Below are 20,370 nucleotides of genomic sequence, written 5' to 3'. Positions count from 1 at the left end.
TTAACAATTATCCTGAAGTAGAAACTGGATTGTATGCAAACATCAGTTAATCACAAGGCTTTAGTCAAGTATTAAAAAAAAAAAAATCCCAACTGTATTGCCCTCTTAGGCATGCACTAGAGGATCCATAGTTGGCCTCTGTACCTGCTGTTACCTGGAAGCAAGGGTGGCAATTCCCTCAGTTCAACATTACTTCAGCTCTCAGAGTAGGGATAGGATGTTAAAATTAATTTTTGGGACAGTTAACTCCAAAACAAATTCTGCATTGTGCTGTAGGCTGTTTCTTAGACTTTTCTGGGTAGTTTTCATGTCATTCCATAGCCAGCTTACGTAGAATTCCGAGTTCAGCAAGTCACACAGCCACACTATGCTAACGTTGCTATATCTGGCATGTTTACACTACAGAGCTATTAATATTACTTAGTAGAGCAGTTACAAATAACTCATTTATAGTTAAATAAGCACCATGTTAACAGAAGAAATTTTTAAGGCAAGTTCTTGTGTTTCATGACATTGTATGCAACAAGGCATGTCACCTCAGAGCACTTAAATACAGTGACTTAAGCTGTACATGCATAGTAACCCTACAGAAGATCAGAATCAATTTCATGTCAATGCACTCTTTTATCTGATTTTGACTACCACACTTAGCTATAAGATAAATATGATCACACATTAACCTCTTTCGACCATATTCTTTGTACACATTTTGTCCACAAAAATGTTCGTCAAAAAGAGTTTATATTTCTTCTATATCCTCTCGTACTCTTGAAAACGTATTTCTGATCTTTATGTTTATCAAGTGCAAGATGAAGTAGATTAAATGTTGAATTGAAGAACTGAGGCCATGTGATTAAAATACATTCCTACAAACAGAGAGTAGAAAGATACTTACTGATGTTATTAAAACATTTAAGATTTGGAAGTCTTTTATATAAAATACCATTTTCCACCAGAGACCATAGTTGTGTCAGCAATACACAGACGAAAGATGAATTTTTACGTTAGGAGGGAGTATTTTTCAGTAAGATAGTAAAACTGAAGACATGAAAGAGAATATAGTTAGTGCTGCTAACGAGGAACAAGTTCGTCTCTTCCCTCTTTTCAGGGTAACCTGGAAGACCTATATGGTCTAGATTTGACAGGAAAAAAAGTTTTCTCAGAACTATTTGCGGAGTAACTACGGAGTCCATGACACCACAGAAGCCAGTTCAGGCACAGATGTTTAAGAAATTTCTTTTATTCAATGAATTTAAGTTTACATGTTTTTGGCTGATGTTACATACTTAGTTAAAAAGTCCTTCAGTCTAGAAATGTGCATCATTTCCTTCATGGTGGTGTCTCTGCTTCTCAGCTGGACCACTCCGTTCTCTAGAGTGGCCTCAGTTATCAAGACCATGAAGAGAACACTCATCTCATCGTACCTGCGAAGAAACGAGCACACCTGTTACTCCTTTTGGTGTATGAAAACTTCAGATAAGTTATGTACAAATGCCCATAAGCTGCAAATACTTATTTTTGCTATACTGCACTAGGTGCACTAGGTGTGAAGACACCAGTTTTCTTGCTACAATCCCTTGCTTTCCTGATTTCATTTCTTTAAATTATTTAGTTAATATAGTACATAAAAAGAATGCTATTTGGTGACCGACTACAAGAGTATTTTTGTAGAAGCAAAATATATATTTCTTCGGTTATTTAATAGCCAGGCTTACTTTGAAGACTACTGCACAGAACAAATACTCATATTTATTCTCTCTCAGGGAAAAAAAAATACTCATCAATATGTTTGAGATCTATTGACATGAGCAGTGATATGCTCAAAATTCACTCCTGATCAACAAGTCGTGTGTGAAGCCCTCAGCTGGAATAGCAGTTTTATCTGCACAAATAACTCCATCACATACACTAATCGTAATGGTTCCAGACTTGAAAAAACTTTTAAGTTCAAGCCTAGACATGATGTGCTACTGGAAACAATACTCAATGAAACACAACACCAGTCCAGATGCAAAAATGGAGCTGAGGGCGGGAAACAGTTCTGCAAGCTTATGATTCATCTGAAGAAATTTATTTTCGATAGAAGTCTTTAAAAGACATTTCACAATTCCATAGAAGCAACAGTAACATGTGAAAGGCTTATACTTAATTTTAAAAATTAACTATCTGATATTGCTCTTTGTAATAAAACTAATTGAATCCAAGTTTATAGTTGGGGATACATGCCTTCAGTCATGTGGTTACTGCACTTAATGACTTCTTACTGAAGACAGGTATATTTTCGCTAGTCCACAGAAAGTCATCTTTCACCTTCATAGTTTAATTTACAAAAGACTGTTTTTCCTTACTTTGTATAAAGCTGTTCCAGAGATACCTGCACGGTTTCAAGATAACCCGGCCATACGGAAATTCTATTTTCTGACAGTTCATTGAACAATCCTTGACAAACCTGTGTTTATTTAAAAACAACAGTTAAAAGACAGACTTTGAGGTTCTGAAATCCTATACAAAGAAACCATTAAAACTGTAGTATGCGTGGTATTAGCGTTCCTAACTGGTGTTAACATTCTGGCTGAAATAATCTCAAAGTAGAAAGGAGCCTGGCAATTAAATCTCCATTTCTATTTAAAAACATACCAGTGTAAATTTCCTCCGTTCTCTGGGGACTGGCTTAATGCCTGACTTAAATAAAAACTTCTTAAAAATCCTTCTGAAGATGTGACTCATGCATTAAGATAATTCTGAAAGATTAAGCTGAGAGGGATTGTGTAATTTATTTTCCTTCATTTTTCATGGAACAAATATCAGCTCTATTAACAGCGCTAAAAGCAGCCTGTTGACACAAGGAAAGCATCTACTCCTTCAGCTCCAACTCACAGCTGGAGCCAGCGAGTGCACAGTGGAAACTGCAATCTGTACAGCCATGGATCTCTGAGAATCAACGCAGCAGCACGATTCACCCCAAAGTAAGGGGCAAACTCCAGAAGGTTGCATGGAGAGTCAATGCTCAAAATTAAAATACTTTCTGACAACGTACCTGCCTCAGCTCTGTGGTTGGACCTTTTCCTACATCCAAGGCCACTTTAAGAGGTGCTAAACAAGGATGAAGTTTAAGTACCTAATAATTTCACAAAAGGCAACAGATTACTAAACGTATTTAGTGTGAAATTCTAAACAGAACTAGGAAACATTACAAAGCTATTTGAAATTTTTTCACTGAAATTAAGATTCTAAACATACGGAATTTCCTTGCATCACAAAATCCTGCATTAGAAGTAAGCTGTATTTCACATAACTAGCACCCATGCCAGCTGGGTTACATGGCCGAAATGATCCCGTTTTGGCCAAGCTCCAGCAAAGAGATGAAGTTTTGTCAGCAGAGCTCCATCATCTTCAGTGGAGCCAGAGTGAGCAGCCCAGCAGTTACCACCCAGCCTACTACCTGTCCTTAAAGACCAAACAGCTGTTGGATTGACAAGTGCTGTCTGAAAACTAGCACTCAACTCCAGAAAACCAGGGTAAAAGCGGGAATAACGACGGCCCTCAGGGAAATGCCCCGCTACCACCTGCGACCCACTTTTCCTGCCCTTGTCAGCAACCTTCAAATGCTGCTGGAAGAGACAAACTCCTCTTTCCCACACAGAGCAGCTATATTCTGATTTCTCGTAACTCCTTCATCACTTGCATGGCAAGAGCCTGCCTCCTCATCAGAGAGAAAGCAAATCAAACAGGGAAAGCGACCTCGGAATGCGAGAAAAACCGCTTATGTGGGTGACAAGGACCACAGAGGCAGTCCCACGGGGCCACCCAACTGCTACCAGTGAGAAGCGTTCTGTCTGCACCTGTTGGGGAAGGGAACCCAGGAGAGCGATGGGGAAGATGTTTCCATGCTTGAATTTACCACACTGTCTGTGGGTTTTGTACTTAGTCCTGCCCCTGCCTTCCACCATCCGTTCTTCCTTACGCTTTCTACAGAAAGTTACCTTTCTCTGTGAATTTTTCTTTTTTGTTAATGGATTCTCAGCTAGCTGTAGAGAATCAAAGAGATAGGCTAACGTGCCTCGGTCCAGATTTCCGCTCACAGACAGAACATGAGGAATGACATTCTTCCTTCCATCTCGGCCCTGAAGAAATAAAAAACACACAGGGATACCTCAAATACTGTCTCAAAGGCCTTTGGTTTACTTTAAATGTACAATGAGGCACTGAGCTCAAGCACCCTTATTACATTTAAAATACAATTGCACATGCATTTTTAAAAGTTACCAGCAATTTTAAAAGTGTAACAGTAACTAGACAGGATAGTAACACCAGGGAAAGCAGAAGATCAGAGCAAGATGGGACTATTTTCTTGTCTTGCCTGCTTCTCTGATCATAAATTTAAATCTATGACCAACACCCTTGAAACTCTGCATTTTCGTTTGGAGGTTTGTAGATTACTTCCAAGTGACCACAAGGATCTGTCCCCACATTTTGAGAAATCACTACATAACCCACAGTTTTGTAGGTTACGTTACAGTCTCCTGCCTTCTGTATAGAAATAAGCTGCAAAACCAGGAAAGAGAAAGGACCATCAGGAGAAGAATGTTGCAATTTACTGCTAAAATAAGTTACTCTTGTTTTGTCTGTTCAAACATTGCCGTTTGCTCGAAGTTTGTCCCTTTCCAATATATTCAGTGGAAACACTTCCCTCTGGTCCGTTCCCCCCCTCTCTAAGTGTGGTAACTTCTATAAAGCCATTTGCAGCATTCATAATCCATTAACTTGTCCGGAATTGGACAAGCTACAAAAAGAAAACACTTTTACAGGTTCTTTTTGGTGCAAACTTAACACTGCAAAACACAGACCCAGTTTGTCTTGACATCTACTCCCAGATGCAGGTAAAGGCCATGCAACTGACAACAGCAGTCTTGTCAATATAGCTAATTTCTAATTTCAAAGAGTTAACTCCTCGCAAAAAAAAACCCCTCAAAATACTATTTCACCTGCTTTTGAAAACGAAAGTCTGACTGCAGAGTATCAACTGTAATGCTTTTACAACAAAAGAATAAAAAGGCACTCATGCTAAGCAACAGGCCAGCAAAGAAACCATTTCTCTCACACGTTACCATCTTTATCAGAAAAGATTTTTTATATCATAAAGCTTACAAGTAATTTTGAACTATCCCCTGGATGCATCTGTAACAGTTCAGTATCACCAAGGTTCTTCAGCGTTTCTATTGTTTCTGTCCCCCAAGGAAAGTTGTAGTGTAAATTAAATCCTCTTCTGCCTTCTTCATCCTGAAAGTCACTGCTGCTGAAGTTAGATGGGCCTACTGCAAACTGAAAATTGAAGACAGAAGCGGTGATCACTACTGGGCATACTGCACGAACTGCAAAATCCAACTCCAATCCAAGCTGAAGTCTCTGATTTTCAGCAAAAGATTTTTATAAATTACAGCCCAAATCTCTTTGTTGTTTTACAGCATTGTGATCTCAAATCAGTTACAAACACTAAACATTTGCCTTTCTGCAAGTCAGGCTGCAAACTACTTAACTACTTGTCATAAACTTAAGTAGCTCTTTGGTTTCTCACAAGAAATACAAGTATTTCAGTGATGAGAACAGGCCAGCAGGAAAACTCCATAAAACCAATTGGAGTGCCTAGTCCCCCTCCTCTTAGAGACATAAAGGAGCAGGTCAAGATTTTAGATGCCCCATCCCTGGAAGTGTTCAAGGCCAGGTTGGATGAGGCTTTAGGCATCCTGGTGTAGTGGAGGGTGTCCCTGCCCATGGCAGGGGGGTTGGAACTAGATGATCTTTGAGGTCCCTTCCAACCCAAACCATTCTGTGATTCTATGACTTCTCGTGAGTACACGACTATTACCTTTCTCCACCACTGGAGTCTCTGGCGTAACCAATAATCGAGCCACTGTCCTGCAGTTCTGGGAGAGCTAAACCATGCAAGCAAAGACGTGGTCCTTTCGCCTATTCTTTAAACAATAGCAAGGTCAGCAAGTTAACTCCTTCAAAAATAACAGGGAAAAAGCAAGAGACAGCATTCAAAAAATAATCCAATACTGAAGCAAATACAAACAGTTGGTTTAAGCATGGAACGGGATTAATCCCTCTACTACTCTACCTTCCAAGGTTTTTGTTGGGTTGTTCACTTTCTGGAATAGAGTGAAAGCATACTCCGACTTGAGCGAGGCCACAAGGCAGTCTTTTGTTCACCAATTCTAAGCAGCTAACATATTGCGCCAAAGCACCTGTAAAAACCAAACCACTGTAGTAGCCACAGGAAAAAAAGTAATTTTTCAATTCTACTGAGTGCAAACAGGGCACACAGGATCCACATCCTGTTTATAGGTGCAGTCCCACTAGCTTTAACGTTCTGCAGCGATTAGCTCAGCAGCCGGTAGCCTGTTTCCTCCGGGTACTTTGGCAACTGCGATTTTAACGTGCTTTTCCCCCAGTTACACGGGAAAACGTCCAACCCGCACCTCGGCGTTCACACCGCTCAGGTCCTTGAAAAGGACACCAACAGCACGCAAATGAACCTTTCCCAGCTCAGTAACCCAACTGGAAATTCCCTTAAAACGCCGCTGCTTCGCTCCCAGCAGGAAAAACGCGAGCAGGCGCCCGGGCTGCCCGGAGCCCGCCTCACCCCCGCGGGGCCGGACGAGGGACCCACCGGGAAGGAGGCTCTCACGGAGCGTCCCCGCGGTCCTCAGCACCTCCTCCAGAGACGGACCGGCCGGCTCCCGGCTGCAGCCGCTGCCCCGGAGGGCTCCGCGCAGCGTCTCCGAGTGCAGCAGCCGGAGCCCGCACCCGGCCGGCGGGGCGCCGGCGGGGGCCGGGCCGTGGAGCAGGGCGTCGACCGCCAGCACCTGCTCGCGGAACGCCAGCGCCCAGTCCCACCACTGCGCCGCCAGGTTGCCCCGCAGCGCCGCGCCCAGCGGCCCGAAGCCCGGGTGGCAGCCGCTGAGGTAGGCGCGCCAGGGCAGCGCCGGCCGCGGCTCCGCGCCGCCCCGCAGGAAGTGCCGCCGCCGGCACACCTCGAGCAGCTCCTCCCCGCCCGCCGCCTCATCGCTGCCGGCCGCCGCGTAGCGCCGCGCCGGGGATCCATCCTCCACCCGCTCCGCGACCCGCGCGGCAGCCGGCCGCCGCCTCAGCGCGGGCTGCCCCGAGGAAGCGCGGCCGCACCACCGGCCCCCTTGGCGGCAGCCCAGCGCCATCTTCCTCGCCTCCCCCTGCCCTCATGGCGGGCTAGGGGGGGCGGTGCGGGCACTGCGCATGCGCCACGTCCCGCGCGCGCAGGGAGCGGAGCTGGCGCGCGGCCTGGCAGGAGCGAGCGGGTAGCGGGCGGCCGCGCATGCGCGCTGCCGCTCCCGGGGGGGCCAGCCCCGCGCCCCGGTTCCGCCCCGGTTCCGCCCCGGTGGCGGCCGGTGACTTGCGGCGCCGCGCGGGCGCTCCTCGCGCCGGTACTTCATGCCCTTCGGCCCCCCCGGCCTTGCTGAGGCTGCATGGAAGGTGGCGACCGGCCTTCCCCCCTCGGACACGGCAGCGCGGAGCTCCCCGGCACGGGGGCGAGAGCGGGGGAGGGAAAGACCCTCCGCCGTCCGGGAACAGCACAGCTGCGCGGGAGACGCGTGGGGGAAAAGCCGCTACAGCGCCCAGGAGAGCAGCGCCAAGGTCAAGGTGCTCTGTGCGGTCTGAAGCCGCGAAGGCGCTCCGGGCACGGCCGTTCCGGCACCGCCGCCCGAGCCCGCGGCGGGCGCAGGCGCCGGCCCGCGGAGCGGTGGAAATTTCCAGCCGTGCTGCGTCACGGGCTTGGACCGGGGCCAGACGGCGGAGGTTGGGAGAGGAGGAACCGTTCGGCCGTGTTGGTGCACAGCCCCATCCCACGGGCCGGGGGCGGACAGGGAAGAACCGGAGAGACAACGCGTTAGGAGGCCACTGGGTCAGCCGGAGGAGCTGCGACTCCGAGGTGCAAAGGCACTGCTAGTTAAAATTCCTGAATTTTATCTCGAAAGCAAAGCTGCCAGGAGCTCAATTCTATCCGGGTAGCTCTGGCAATGCTATCGAAGTTATTTAGTAAAGCTCTTTTCTCATCATTTTATGTGCAAATGTTAAGAGTGCCCCCCTTACACTGAGCAACGCCCTTCCCTCTGAGAGAAGGCTTCTCCTAAATGGTCATTTGGGAACAAATATTAAAGACGTGCTCCTGTTTTTCAGTTGTACCTTTCTGGTGAAAAATGAATCAATCTCAGAAACGGCACTCCAGTAACTCACATCACATTGCTAGAAGCAAGACAGAACTTTTGAGTCCAAGTTTAAAATTACTTCAGCTTCTAAAGGCAGCCAATTTAGCCACATAATTACACTTACGACCACCAACAATCTACAGCCTTGAAAAATCTGAAGAGTCATCAGGTGCATCTCAATTTCCCAATTAAGTTTCCAAAGCACGTTTTCAACTAGTATGATTTGCAAACACCTGTCTGGGCTTCACTAACAAGTCTGGTTGGTGCCATCTCAAGTGAGGAAGAGGCTATTTGTTCTTTGCATCACTGTTGAAGACCCCAGCCTGTCTATTATTCACAAGCTACAAGTTTTCTCATAAAACCTTTATACTGAAAAAGGTGTAAAAGAAAAAACAACCTTTCCATGCATTTTCAGGCAACTGACCTGGAAACGTGGAAATTAATATCTCCTTTTTCAAAGATAAATAACCATCTACTTCCTAGGCTTCAACACTGATGGCACGGGCAAGGGGAATGTTGCAAAGCTAATTAAAGACTCACTCCACATTGCTAACAGCAGTTTTAAACCCAAGTGTGGTGGCATTTCAGGACTCCAGCTGAAGTTCTCACAGCAAGAGCGAACGATCATGAAAGTACTGCCCACTGACAAAACTCCACAGAAACTGCAGAAACACATGATTAACAGGCAGATTAGGCTGTGGTTAAGAACATCACAAGCTGAGCCTCAGAGGAAAACAACCACCAAGAGCTCAGCACAGACTAGTAAAGATCTGAAGCGTAGGAGTAAAGTCTGAGTTGGGTTCAAAACACCCTAGACAGAACCTTGCAGATTCAACCTTGAATACATCAAGCTGTAGTTAAGCATTACTAAACGTGCAACCAATTGTTGTTACTGATAAACAAGTGAGAGGAAGAAACTTAAAAAGTATTAACTGGAATTTTAATGTACTGTACTTAAAGGCATCAAGTACTTTAACCCTGGGATGAAGGATTATTCCAGCTCTGCTCCTAGTCAAGGAAACGCTGTTGCATGGGTGGTACTTTGAGATTATAGTTCTTTGCATGTACTACAAGTCTTGAAAGATAAAAACCCATGAAGCATGTTCATGGATCAACAGCCCACTTCCCTCCCCCCACTTCCATAAAGAAATCACTGCTCAATGCCGGTTTAAGTATAATTTTAACTTTTAATACTAAGATCTTCCCATTTCTCTGAAGCTCATAGTAAGCCTGCATGCTACCTCACAAGGCCTGACAGCTGCAGATACATCACACTCAAGCCTGGTCTGCACATACGCTCCTGTGAAGGCGACAGTTACAGTGCTGCAAAAAGCTCCCTACCCTCCTGGCAGCTCTCCACTGCAGTTTCGGTTAGCGAGACTTTTAGCTATACCTTTACTCCAGTGGATCTTCTCCAAAAACTGGCCCTACACTCGTGAGACGAGGAAGACTACTGTTTCCAACAGTTATTAGAAGCCAGCTTTAGTTTTCTTCCCCATCAAAGCAGAGCCTGCCATGCTAAGCAATCTAGCCCAATCAAGGCAAGGCTGATTTTTGTATAAGCTTAAAATGTTTAATCAGACACAGTTGAGAAACCTTTCTAGAATTTAATATAAAAACATTTGACATTCCATTAATGTAAAGTTGTGCACATGTTGAGAAAATTGCCATCTGAAAGAAAATCCGGTCTTCAAATATCTTTATTGGAAGGCCATGCACTGCCTTCTGTTACTGTATTTCAAATCACTGTACATTTACTTTGAAAACACTGTCTGCATTTTCTAGTACAAAAAACTAAAAATTGTTTCAGGAATGTAGAGAAATATTCAACTTAAATAGCGAAAAGTGCACCATAATTACTGCTGCACTGCAGTCATTTCTGCATTTCCCATTTCTTAAATAACTATCCTGTTTTGATAACACACAATATAAAGAGCAATTATGAAAAACTGAGACATTTAAATACACTAAGTTATTGAGAATAACTTGTCGGCATTGGGTAACCTATCATAGGAGCAGCACCAGTGGCAGGATACGCATACTGCTGTTGGTTCATGCCATTGTGCATATTTGCAATGTTACTTCCATACTGCTGCTCATAGCCATTCTGGAAAGCTCCAGCAGGGTTACCAGCCCTGAAGCCAGCTTGCATGCCTGCAGCTGCAAAGCCATTTCCAAATGGAGTTCCATTACTGAAACTTTGGGCACTGTAAGCCCCATTTTGAGTTTTTGCTCCAAAGTCTCTCTTTCCTAGTGCACCATAGTTTCTCTCAAAGTTCTCCCTCTCTCTAAAACTACTAAATCCACCCCTTTTGCCCGCAGAGTATCTGTCACGTCGATCACCTCTGGAACGACCTATTAAAAAAGACAAGACATAGTTATATATATAAAAAAATCATAAAGGCTGTGTTTTACATACCACCAATTGAGTTCAGCTAGTAAGAGAGAGAATTTCTGCCCCAGCCAAGGCAAACCTACTATAAAAGCTTTCCAGTTGCTCACTGGACTCTATTTAGATGAAGACTCTCTTGCTAGAGAAAGCTGCCTAACCCGTGAGAAGAGTCACACGCTCTTCCCTGTACCACAAGTGGTGGCATCAAGGGCCGAACGTCACTTTCATCCTGCCAACAGGACACTTGCATCCATCCTTTCTAGCCATGAGAGAAAGCCACAAAATTGAGCCCTGAAGTGTTTTGTTTCATTCAGAGTGAGCGCTCAGCAGCACACCTCTGGCCAGCATGAGCCATGCGTGCACCACAGCCATGAGTGGGGAGCACTCAGGGGAGGGGGTGTTGTGGTTTTTTATTGGGGTTAGTAAATACCTTTCAGGTCACCATAGCTAAGCCACCTTCCATATCCATTTTGGAGAGAGAAGTTGGAGGTGGAATTCGAGTTTCCATTTTGTTCCAAGAGGAAAGCTATGCACTGTGGTCAAGAATAGTACTTACCTGAACCTCTGTCTTCAATCAACTGAAGCAATTTGGGGTTGATGGCTTGATTAGCCTCACGAAGCACAGAGATGAGGTCATTTACTTGCTTAATATTGTTAGGAGTAAAGAATGTGTATGCTGTGCCTGTTTTGGTACTGCGGGCAGTTCGTCCAATTCGGTGGATATAGTCCTCTGAGGAGTTAGGGTAGTCATAATTGATGACAAATTTCACATCTTCCACATCTGTAAAGTGTTGCAGTGTGGCAAAAAGCAAGGTACGAAGTTTTGCACACCACAACAGCCAAATCGAAGATAAACATTAGACAATAGTACTTTAAAGGAAATAACGGCTGCAAAGAACAGTGTTAGAATTATCCATTTCTGCATGAGTATTGTGGAAGAGAAAGTTATGCACACTCCATCTGTTCCCGTCTCATCACCCACCCTGTGATCCAAAACCTTACCATAAAGGAGTATGCATTTGCTTGTCATTCCCAACTCAAGAGTCCCCTTTACAAATCATCAAGTGACATCTGAATGCTTCTTGCAGTAGGGCCACTAAAGCTCACAGCAGCCTCTTCATGTGCTCATTTGAGGACCTTAGAGTAAAAACATACAAGGTCCTTCACATACACACTCATTAGAAGCTCAAAAAAAAGGGGCCACACTGCTCGTCTTGCCAAGACCTTTGAACCGCAGCTGCAAGAAAAACATACCTGTCCCCCCAAAGTCACCAAGTTGTTTTTATGCACTGTGTCTCGTCTAGGCAAGCGCTTCCAAGAAGCCAGGGTTCACTTGAGAATGTGTCTCTCTCTGGCAGGTCTCGACATGACGACTATGTATAGGTGGAGGAACTTCGACTTTCAAAGGCATTTGAAAAGCCATTGCTTTCCTGCCCCACTTGCTAAAGTGAGAGGTGGACTTTTTCTCAGATTTCATGTGCCAGTACTCACCAATTTGTACAAGGCTTAGTACATTTTAAAGCTGCTCTCTCCATTTCATGGTTGAAAAAAAATTTCATTGAACATTGTAATTGTTTTCTTCGACATTTCAGCAAACTCACTGAAATTCAAAGACCCACAGATCACAGCAGACAGTATGCACAAAACTAACAGTACTGCACCATGGCAAATCATGCAAAGCATGGAGAGAAGAGAAATACCAGGGGCAAAGTGAACTGTGAATGAGACTGCTTATTTCATGAGAGAACAGTTTATGAGGTAGTAGTTTAAAGGATGATCTTTGCCTTTTGAAGATTACTGGCACACAATGCTCTCAGCTTTCACCTCTCTATTTGACTGGAAGCAGCCAGCCGATCATTTCCACTAGTCCTCCATCCCCCTCGAGTCCTCCGATTGTCATGCCTAGGCCTTGCCACAAAGACTGCACCTTTATGTGAAGAAAACTTAGAAAAACGCAGAGGTTAAAGAAAGCAATAGACTTTCTTTAAATAGCTTTGGGCAACTGGCATTACGAGTTGTACTAACCTAGACCTCTGGATGCAACATCTGTAGCAATCAGGATTGGTGCTTTTCCATGTTTGAATTCTGTAACACAAATAACTCCTTAGTTTCTTCATTAAGTAGCATACCTCGTACACTTGTAGAAATTGCTGAAATACGCACCATTTAGAACCCAGTCCCTCTCCTGCTGACTTTTATCACCATGAATACCCATTGCTGGCCACCTGAAAATACAGAACTTGATTGACCCCAGACCATTCCTTGAGTAGTTTCGTTAGTCAAAGAAAGGGCTACTGGCAAATTCCAAACAGCTTTTAGTTTTTCACATTTTAACAGGTATCTAGTGTCACTGTATTTAACAGTTTTGACAATATGGAGTTGCTCACAAAGAATCAAGAACATGATCAGTCTACTCAGATGGCTCATTCAAGTTCAAGCTATTAAACTCACCCATCTCTCCTCATTTTTCTAGTAAGATCATCACATCTTCTTTTGGTTTCCACAAAAACAATTGTTTTATTTTCCTTCTCACTCATTATTTCCTCCATCAAACGAATCAGCCTATTATGAAGAGATAATGGTTAGAGTTGGAATTGATTTGTACTGTGCAAGTTTAGTTTTATCAGTCTGTTTTTGACTTCAATGGTTTCAGGCTAGTGTCAAGAAATCCATCAAGACAAATTCATTTCACAGTTCATAAACTAATTAACCATCAAAAAAACATACTGAATGCTTTTCCCCCCCACTTACTACTTACTTGTCGTCTTTCTCTACATCGTGACACACATCCACAATCTGAAGAATGTTGTGGTTTGCGCTTAGTTCTAACGCACCGATGTTGATGTGTACATATTCTTTCAAAAAGTCTTCAGCCAGCTGCCTTACTTCCTTTGGCCACGTGGCACTCCACATCAGAGTTTGCCTGTCAGGCTGGAGGAGGAGATTAGATCAGTACAAGATCAATATATAGTTAAGTCAAACAGCCAGTCAAAAAAAAATCTACCCAGACAAATCTGACAAAGTTAACTGCACTGCTCTTGCTTTTAGTAAGCATAGTGGCATTTGTTTCTGGAATAGTGATAAATGCATGAACCATTTATACTCACTCTTATTTGATCCACAATTTTTCTGATCTGAGGTTCAAATCCCATGTCAAGCATCCTGTCAGCTTCATCGAGGACAAGGTAAGTACACCTCCTGAGATTAGTCTTTCCAGCTTCTAAGAAGTCTATAAGCCTTCCGGGTGTTGCAATGCAGATTTCCACACCTAAAAAACAGCAGTAAAGTCAGATGAAGTGGTTTTCGCATCACTTCATACAGAGATGCATCAAGGCTTATCCATACCTCTTTCTAAGTCACGAATTTGTGGTCCCTTTGGAGCACCTCCATAGATACAAGTAGACTTCAAACGACATGCTCTGCTATATTCAGCAGCTACCTGCTGCACTTGTTGAGCCAGTTCACGAGTTGGTGCCAGCACAAGACACTAGAAATAAGATGCCCAGCTTTTAGTTCAATACCTGTTTGGAGCTTCTAATCTAGCACTAGTTTTAAATGGAAAGGTTGCCATATATTCCTTCAGTGCCAGAATGACTGAAGTGGATTTAAGTAGCCTAGACCAGTAAACTAAATTACCTAGCATCTCAATTACCACCACAGACCTATGCTGTGTGGTAAGAGATCTGGAAATTGCTATCCCCTGGAAGCTATTGACTTCCAAACCAGGACATCTAGCTCTGTTCCGTAAAATTTTAAGGACAAGCTAATCAGAGCCTATGGAATGTTCTTGGGAGACTACCAAAACATGGAACCACTTTAGTCATACAGAGAAACACAATACAGCTATGCGCTCTTACGAGCGTGGACAATTAGACTGTAAAAAAATCTCATTCTCTCAGAATTAAAATCTACTTTCATGTAAGGATACTCACAATAGGTCCATCTCCTCGCTCCAGGAATGGCTGATGATTTATATGCACAATAGCAGGCAACAAGTACTGTTTAGAAGAAAGAAAAATCTCATTACAGTCTCTTCCCACAACTATTCAGCCTACACTAAGCCAGGCCATACTTTCACTGCTGAAATCCAGCAGTATTCCAGGTTACAATCGAAACTTACAGACAGTGTTTTCCCTGATCCAGTCTGTGCCACTCCAACCATATCCAATCCACTCAATGCAACAGGCCAACCTTGTGCTTGAATAGCAGTTGGTTCAGTGAAGTTCTGCCTCTGAATCACTTCCATAACATTCGCTTGAAGAGAAAATTGAAACTTTTAACTTAAGACTTTGTCTTAGATCAAGCCTGGAAGAATGACCAGTATGCTAGCCTTCACTTACCAGGAAAGTTAGCTTCATAGAAGTTTATAATCGGTTTTGGACAGTTATGGCCCCTAACTGTGACTTCTTTGCTTGATCTGTACTGTTCAACTTCTTGCTGCAAGGTAAAAAAAACCCCACACATTACTGGAAATAATCTTTGATACCAGAGTTATCTTTTAAGTTACCCCATCATGCCGGTTGGGCCCCATGACCCTCAGCATGTTTGCACTTATTTGTTTACTTTTGCTTGAGTTGGATAGGGTACATACCACAGTACGTCTAACTACATCAGGATGTTCTTGATAGAAGTTCTTCTCAAATTTGGGCAGCTCATCTAAATTCCATTTCTTTTTTGTAAGTTTTTCCCCAGGGTTTCCAAATTTCTTCCCAGAGAGAGGTCCACCTCTACTTCCTCCAAAACGGGGGGCTCCAAACCTAGAGAAGATGATAACAGAATCCAAGACAAATGTTTTGGTCTTCCTTTTATACAGCTTAACCGCTACCTCTGCGGTCCCTCCTGTAACTTTACAATTCAGATTTACAAACCCAGGCTCTCAAAACTTTAAAACACATACTTAAGTTGCAGATGCTACAATCTGCCTAGCTACAACTCACATTGAGAAGCTAAGGTAACACATCTTTGCAGTTTCCACGAAATGAAATCGAAAGGCCTATTAGCACGTTACAACATGGGCAAAGGAAGGACGTTAAAACCTTTGCATTACCCCGTGATCAAAATGGTTTCCTACCCAACTGACACTCCCATTGTGTGTCACCCTGCAGAAAGCAGGCAGGGGCGGTTATGAAACCTTCGTGTAACTCTCCCGTAAACCGTTCCTTGTCCCCCAAGAGACAGATTTCTCTCGATAACGATGTTTCACGAGGCCATGCGTTACACGTTCGCACTGTCGGTTCGGTCCCTCTGTTCAGAAAAGGCTCATCTCGGACGCCTGTCCCGGCAGCCCCGAGGCGCAGCTCGAAGCGACGCTCCGCCGCGCCCCGCGGAGCGCCGAACCGGTCCGAGCGCGGGGCTGCCCGCCCGCCATCGCGGCCAGGCCGGGCACGGCCCTTCCCCGCGCAGCACAGCACAGCGCTCCCAGAGGGGACCCGCCTGAGCGGCCGCTGCTTCCTGCCAGCGCTGTTTCCTTTGTCTCTCATTTCTGTCTACGCCACATTTTCCAGCCGCTGCCATTTTAGAGCCTGAGCTGGGCGGGGGGAGGAGGCGGAGGAACAAAGGCGGCAGCAGCAGCCGGCATTTTGATTTCCCCTCAGCCGCCGCATGGCGGGGCCGGCCATTAGCATCCGCTTACACAACACAAAGCGGAGCCGGCCGGCTTCTGCCGGCGGCAGCCGGAGCCGCCGTCCCTTGCGAGGGGGAAGGGAGGAAGAGGGAACCGCCCTGTCGAGAGCTCCCCGAGGCTCCGGCACCGGCGAGGCGCCCGGCCAACCCACTGACCCACAAACCTCCAGTCAGCCCACCGCGCCCAGCCCACCCCCCACTGGCGGGGCGGGAGGGATCGAGTTCTGCGTGGGCCATCCGTACGAGGGGGTACGGCCGCCAAGGAGTGGGGGGAGAACCCCTTTTTCTCAAAAAAAATTTTAAAAAATTGCCGCGCCCCTCATAAGCGGTCACACACAAGCAGGGGCTGCGCTGAGGCAGACGGAGCGAACCCCATCGCGGATTATACAGCCGCCCACGCACAGCGGCCGCCCTCGCGGGCGATAAGAGCTCCCAAAGCCAGCTCCCCTCCCCCAGCCGCCCTGCGCGAAGCGCCGAAGATCCTGAGGCGGCAAGAGCTGAGGAGGAGGGCTCCGGGGCCCAACCCTCGCGACTCACCGCCATCTTAAACGGCTTGAAAAACAACCACCAGAACCCCACAGTCGGTCTAAGAGTCCGGACGCTGGCGGCGGCTGGCGCCGGCCGGGCCCCCGGACTCACCCTCTGTCCCTGTCGCTGGAATACCCGGGCATGGCGATGGTGGCGGTAGGCGAGACGATCCCGGTCACTTAAAGCGGGTGGCGAACGGCACAGCAGGACCCTGCGCCGTCGGTGGAAGCCACTGAGTGTAGAGCACCCCGCCGCCCGGATGCCGGTTATATAAAGGGGGCCGCGGGGGCTGCTGGGAGCCGGCTCGTGACGCAGACACAGGCCCCGCCCCTTCTGTTATGTAAGCGGCCCGAGCTGCCCCGAATCCCCGCCCCCTCCCGCGTGGGCGGGGCTTAGCTCGGCCGACTGACCGGTTTCTGCGCTCGCGGGCGGAAGTTTCCCTCCCCCTTGGGGCGTGGTCTGCGCCGCCGTCACCGCCCCGCCCCGCCCCGCCCCGCCCGCAGGGGCCCGCGCGCCCCCGGCCCGCGCGCCGACGCGCCTGCGCAGAGCCGGCGGCAGGGCAGGCCGCGGCCTGGTGGCGCCGGCTCGTCCCGTGGCTGCGGCCTCTCCCTGTGCGCGCCCGGGGGCCTCGAATCCGTCTCGGCCGGACGGGACCGGGAATCCCCCCCACCCCCCACCTTTCCGCCAGCCCTTCGTGAGCGCCGCTTGCTGCCGCTCGGCGTGCCGGTCTGTCCGGAGAGCCGCTCGGCTGCCGTGCTGAGGCGGGAGGGACGCTCCCCGAGCTAAGGCCGGCATGTTTTCACTAATGAGCGGCCCTTGGAGCAGCGGTGGATTCAGCCACACGCCTGCCCGGGATTTCCCGCAGACTAAGGGAGTCGGATGTGCAGATCCTCACGGTGTTAACGGGTTGGACACAAATAATCATCTTGCAACGTCAAGTGCCAGTTGTGAGCAGTTCTTTTGGATCGTTACCCACTGCCCGAGCACTTAGGAATATTAAATACACGTGATCAGAAACAGTTGCTATTTTTATCTTCTGGAATCCCACAACAGGGCTAGGAAAGCAATGCAAAGGTCACAAGAAGTGCACCAGTGCACTGGAGACCAGGGCTGTTCAGGAAGCACAAGTATAATAAACACCAGATACCTGCAGCGGGTATGGTGTGCTTATCTGCCCTGCCTCGCCAGCTTAAGGAATAACCTGAATGTCTGGCTACCTGAGGCTTCAAGCACACAGGAGAAAAGGTGCAGCCTGAAGCATAAATACAAGCAGCCATATTGCCAGACCACCTGTTCCAAGCAGTGGCCAACGCAAAGGAAAACATAAGGAAGGAGAAGTGTTGTAACAACACTCTCCATTTATATCCTCCCACCTTCTAGCAATCTGTGCTTTAAGGCTTTTCTGAGACAAAAATAACGTTACTGTATTTCATAGCCATTTCTTCCCATTTTTGTTCTATTTATGCTCTTAGCCCAAGATACCGTGACAATGTGTGTCGCAGTTTAATTGTTCGCTACCCGAGAAACATTTCCTTTCGTTTTTAACACATTGCCAGAACAAGGGACACAAACCAAAATGATTTCTTTGAAAGGGCAAGTAGTAATTTTCTGTTAATTTATACCCTTTGTGGACACTAGTATCTTCTCAGTCGCCTCTGTAAACCAAAGCTGCAGTCTATCTAGTTACTTCTCCTTTAAAATCAATTCCACACTTCTGATCATCATTTTCTCTTTATTTTCAAATACACACAGTATTCAAGATCCGGGCCCTGTACAGATTTACATAATGAAAGCAGAATGATGTTTTTTTATCCGTTGTGTATTATTTTCTAATGATTTTTTCTTTGTTTTTAATTGTTGCTAAGAATGGAGCAAGGTTTTCAAAGACTAGTACTAGATGTTTCCACGATCTCTTCCTCAAAAGTAACACCTAAGTTAGGCTTATGTTTGTTTATGAACAGCCACATCTGTTTCCCTCTCAGCAATTTTGAATACCACCTCTTTCTTCCTATTAATTTGTTCTTTTAGAGGCAGTTCAATTCGACTAAGTCCCTAATACAAATTTCTAATAGGGGAGGATCAGTAGGAGTTAGTGATTTAATATAGCTTGTTAAAGATTTTTCTCCCAAAATACTCATTTTAATGCTTTATATCTACTGACCTTCCTGCTTCTGAAGACTCTAAAAAAGGTTTTTGCAAAGGCTGTGAAAACACCAAATTTTCCAGTCTTTTCTTGTTCTTAACACCTTTAGCTTAACACTTCTTTTTTTTTTTGTTTGTAGATAACTTAGTGGTTCCTGATACTGTGCTGTTTAACCTTGCTCAGGTTTTAAAGAATTTAAGACTAAACAAACACAAAACCTTATCTCGTGTCTCGCCTGCATGCATTTAGTCTGCAAGTAACTCCTTTTGATTTCCTCTTTGAAAGAAACTTCCTCATCTTTGCGTTCCACTCCTTCAAGTTAAACACCATTGCTTTTCCTACAGCTTTGCAGAGCTACGTGTGTATCAGACTGCAGTCCACATTCTCGTATTAATTTCAGTAGCACTGGTGTGCATTTACTCGTGCACAAAAGCCAGTTTGTGTTTATTAAAGCAGTGTGTGCGTTTGGATTATGTATGTACAACTGACATCCGTGGCAAACGCTGTCACTGATGTTTACTTCCTGCCAGTCGTTGTTCTCACAGCCATTATGGGGATCTCAGCTGCTTCTGTTATGCTCCAGGAGTTTGAAGGTAAAGGGCACCATCACTTCTAGGTTTGTGTGACTTTGACAGCATGGAAATTCCACAACTCCTAAGCAGCGTGGAATACTGCTGCTCAGGAAGGAAGATAATACAGTTTTACTATCCAATGTCTCCCAAAACCTGCATGCTAGCAGCTAATAATACACTTTCACTAGGCAAAACCTTCTAAATCTTACTTTTAGAAGATTCCAACACTCCGATCAGTGCCGCCCTGCGTTTCCCAGGCAAACCCACAGCCCCTGCCAATGGAACACCAACCCCACGGGCACCACCGCGTTCATGGGAACACCGCGGCCGCCGGTCAGCAAACACTGCCCGGCGGGGCCCGCAAGGTCACGCGCAGAACTGCCCCCTCCGCACCGAATTCCGCTGTGGAACGGCGAACACCTGCCGCCTGTTCGGCGTGAGGGAGGCGGAACCCCCCGGGCAAGCCCTGCCGCCGCCCCACAGCGCAGGGTGCGCCGCGCCGCCATGTTACGCTGTCGGCAGCGCCAAGGCTTGGCGGGCAGCCCTCGGTCCCGCCTGGGGAGCTCCGCCCGCGGGGCGCGGGCCCGGGCGGCGGGGCGGGGAGACCGTCACAGCCCTCCCGGTACGGCTGACGCGAACCGGGGGGGCATCACGGGCGCCAGGAAGGGGGGGAGGGGAAGCCGCGTGACGCGCCGCAGCGTGGCCTGGCCCTACGGGCTCTTCCCCTCCCTCTCTCCGTTTCCACGGCGACCGGCTCTTCCGCCGCAGCAACGCCGGTGAACGGCCCCGAGCGGCCCCGCCCCTTCCGGGGCAGCCTGCCCAATCAGCGCGCAGCACGCCGGAGGGGCTGTTTAAATTCCCCGGGGC

The 20,370-nt window shown here is 46.8% G+C and overlaps 2 protein-coding genes across 3 annotated transcripts; both read right to left on the bottom strand.

The window, feature by feature from the left end:
• Positions 1-1,222: 1,222 nt before the first annotated feature.
• POLG2 (DNA polymerase gamma 2, accessory subunit) lies at positions 1,223-7,217 on the bottom strand. Its single transcript, XM_086624178.1, has 8 exons — positions 6,674-7,217; positions 6,122-6,248; positions 5,867-5,972; positions 5,149-5,322; positions 3,984-4,124; positions 3,038-3,118; positions 2,349-2,449; positions 1,223-1,424 (listed from the first exon to the last, which is right to left on the bottom strand). The coding sequence occupies exons 1-8, from the start codon at positions 7,215-7,217 to the stop codon at positions 1,259-1,261; spliced, it is 1,440 nt and encodes a 479-aa protein (XP_086480304.1). The 3' UTR covers positions 1,223-1,258.
• A 2,196-nt stretch (positions 7,218-9,413) lies between these two features.
• On the bottom strand, positions 9,414-17,031 carry DDX5 (DEAD-box helicase 5). 2 transcript variants are annotated; one of them, XM_086623991.1, is made up of 13 exons: positions 16,900-17,031; positions 15,230-15,395; positions 14,979-15,075; positions 14,759-14,892; positions 14,571-14,636; positions 13,984-14,125; positions 13,746-13,906; positions 13,397-13,569; positions 13,090-13,200; positions 12,802-12,863; positions 12,664-12,723; positions 11,195-11,419; positions 9,414-10,601 (listed from the first exon to the last, which is right to left on the bottom strand). In XM_086623991.1, exons 1-13 carry the CDS (start codon positions 16,929-16,931, stop codon positions 10,219-10,221), a joined length of 1,812 nt encoding a protein of 603 aa, XP_086480117.1. In that variant the 5' UTR covers positions 16,932-17,031; the 3' UTR covers positions 9,414-10,218. The 2 variants fall into 2 exon arrangements, with proteins under 2 accessions (XP_086480117.1, XP_086480118.1); XM_086623992.1 differs by having other exon boundaries at positions 16,924-17,031.
• Positions 17,032-20,370: the final 3,339 nt, after the last annotated feature.

Source organism: Tauraco erythrolophus, chromosome 20 (assembly GCF_009769465.1).
Source record: "Tauraco erythrolophus isolate bTauEry1 chromosome 20, bTauEry1.pri, whole genome shotgun sequence".
Lineage (NCBI taxonomy): Eukaryota > Metazoa > Chordata > Aves > Musophagiformes > Musophagidae > Tauraco > Tauraco erythrolophus.
Note: the sequence above shows the minus strand (reverse complement) of the source record. Positions and strands in the feature narration are given on the sequence as shown.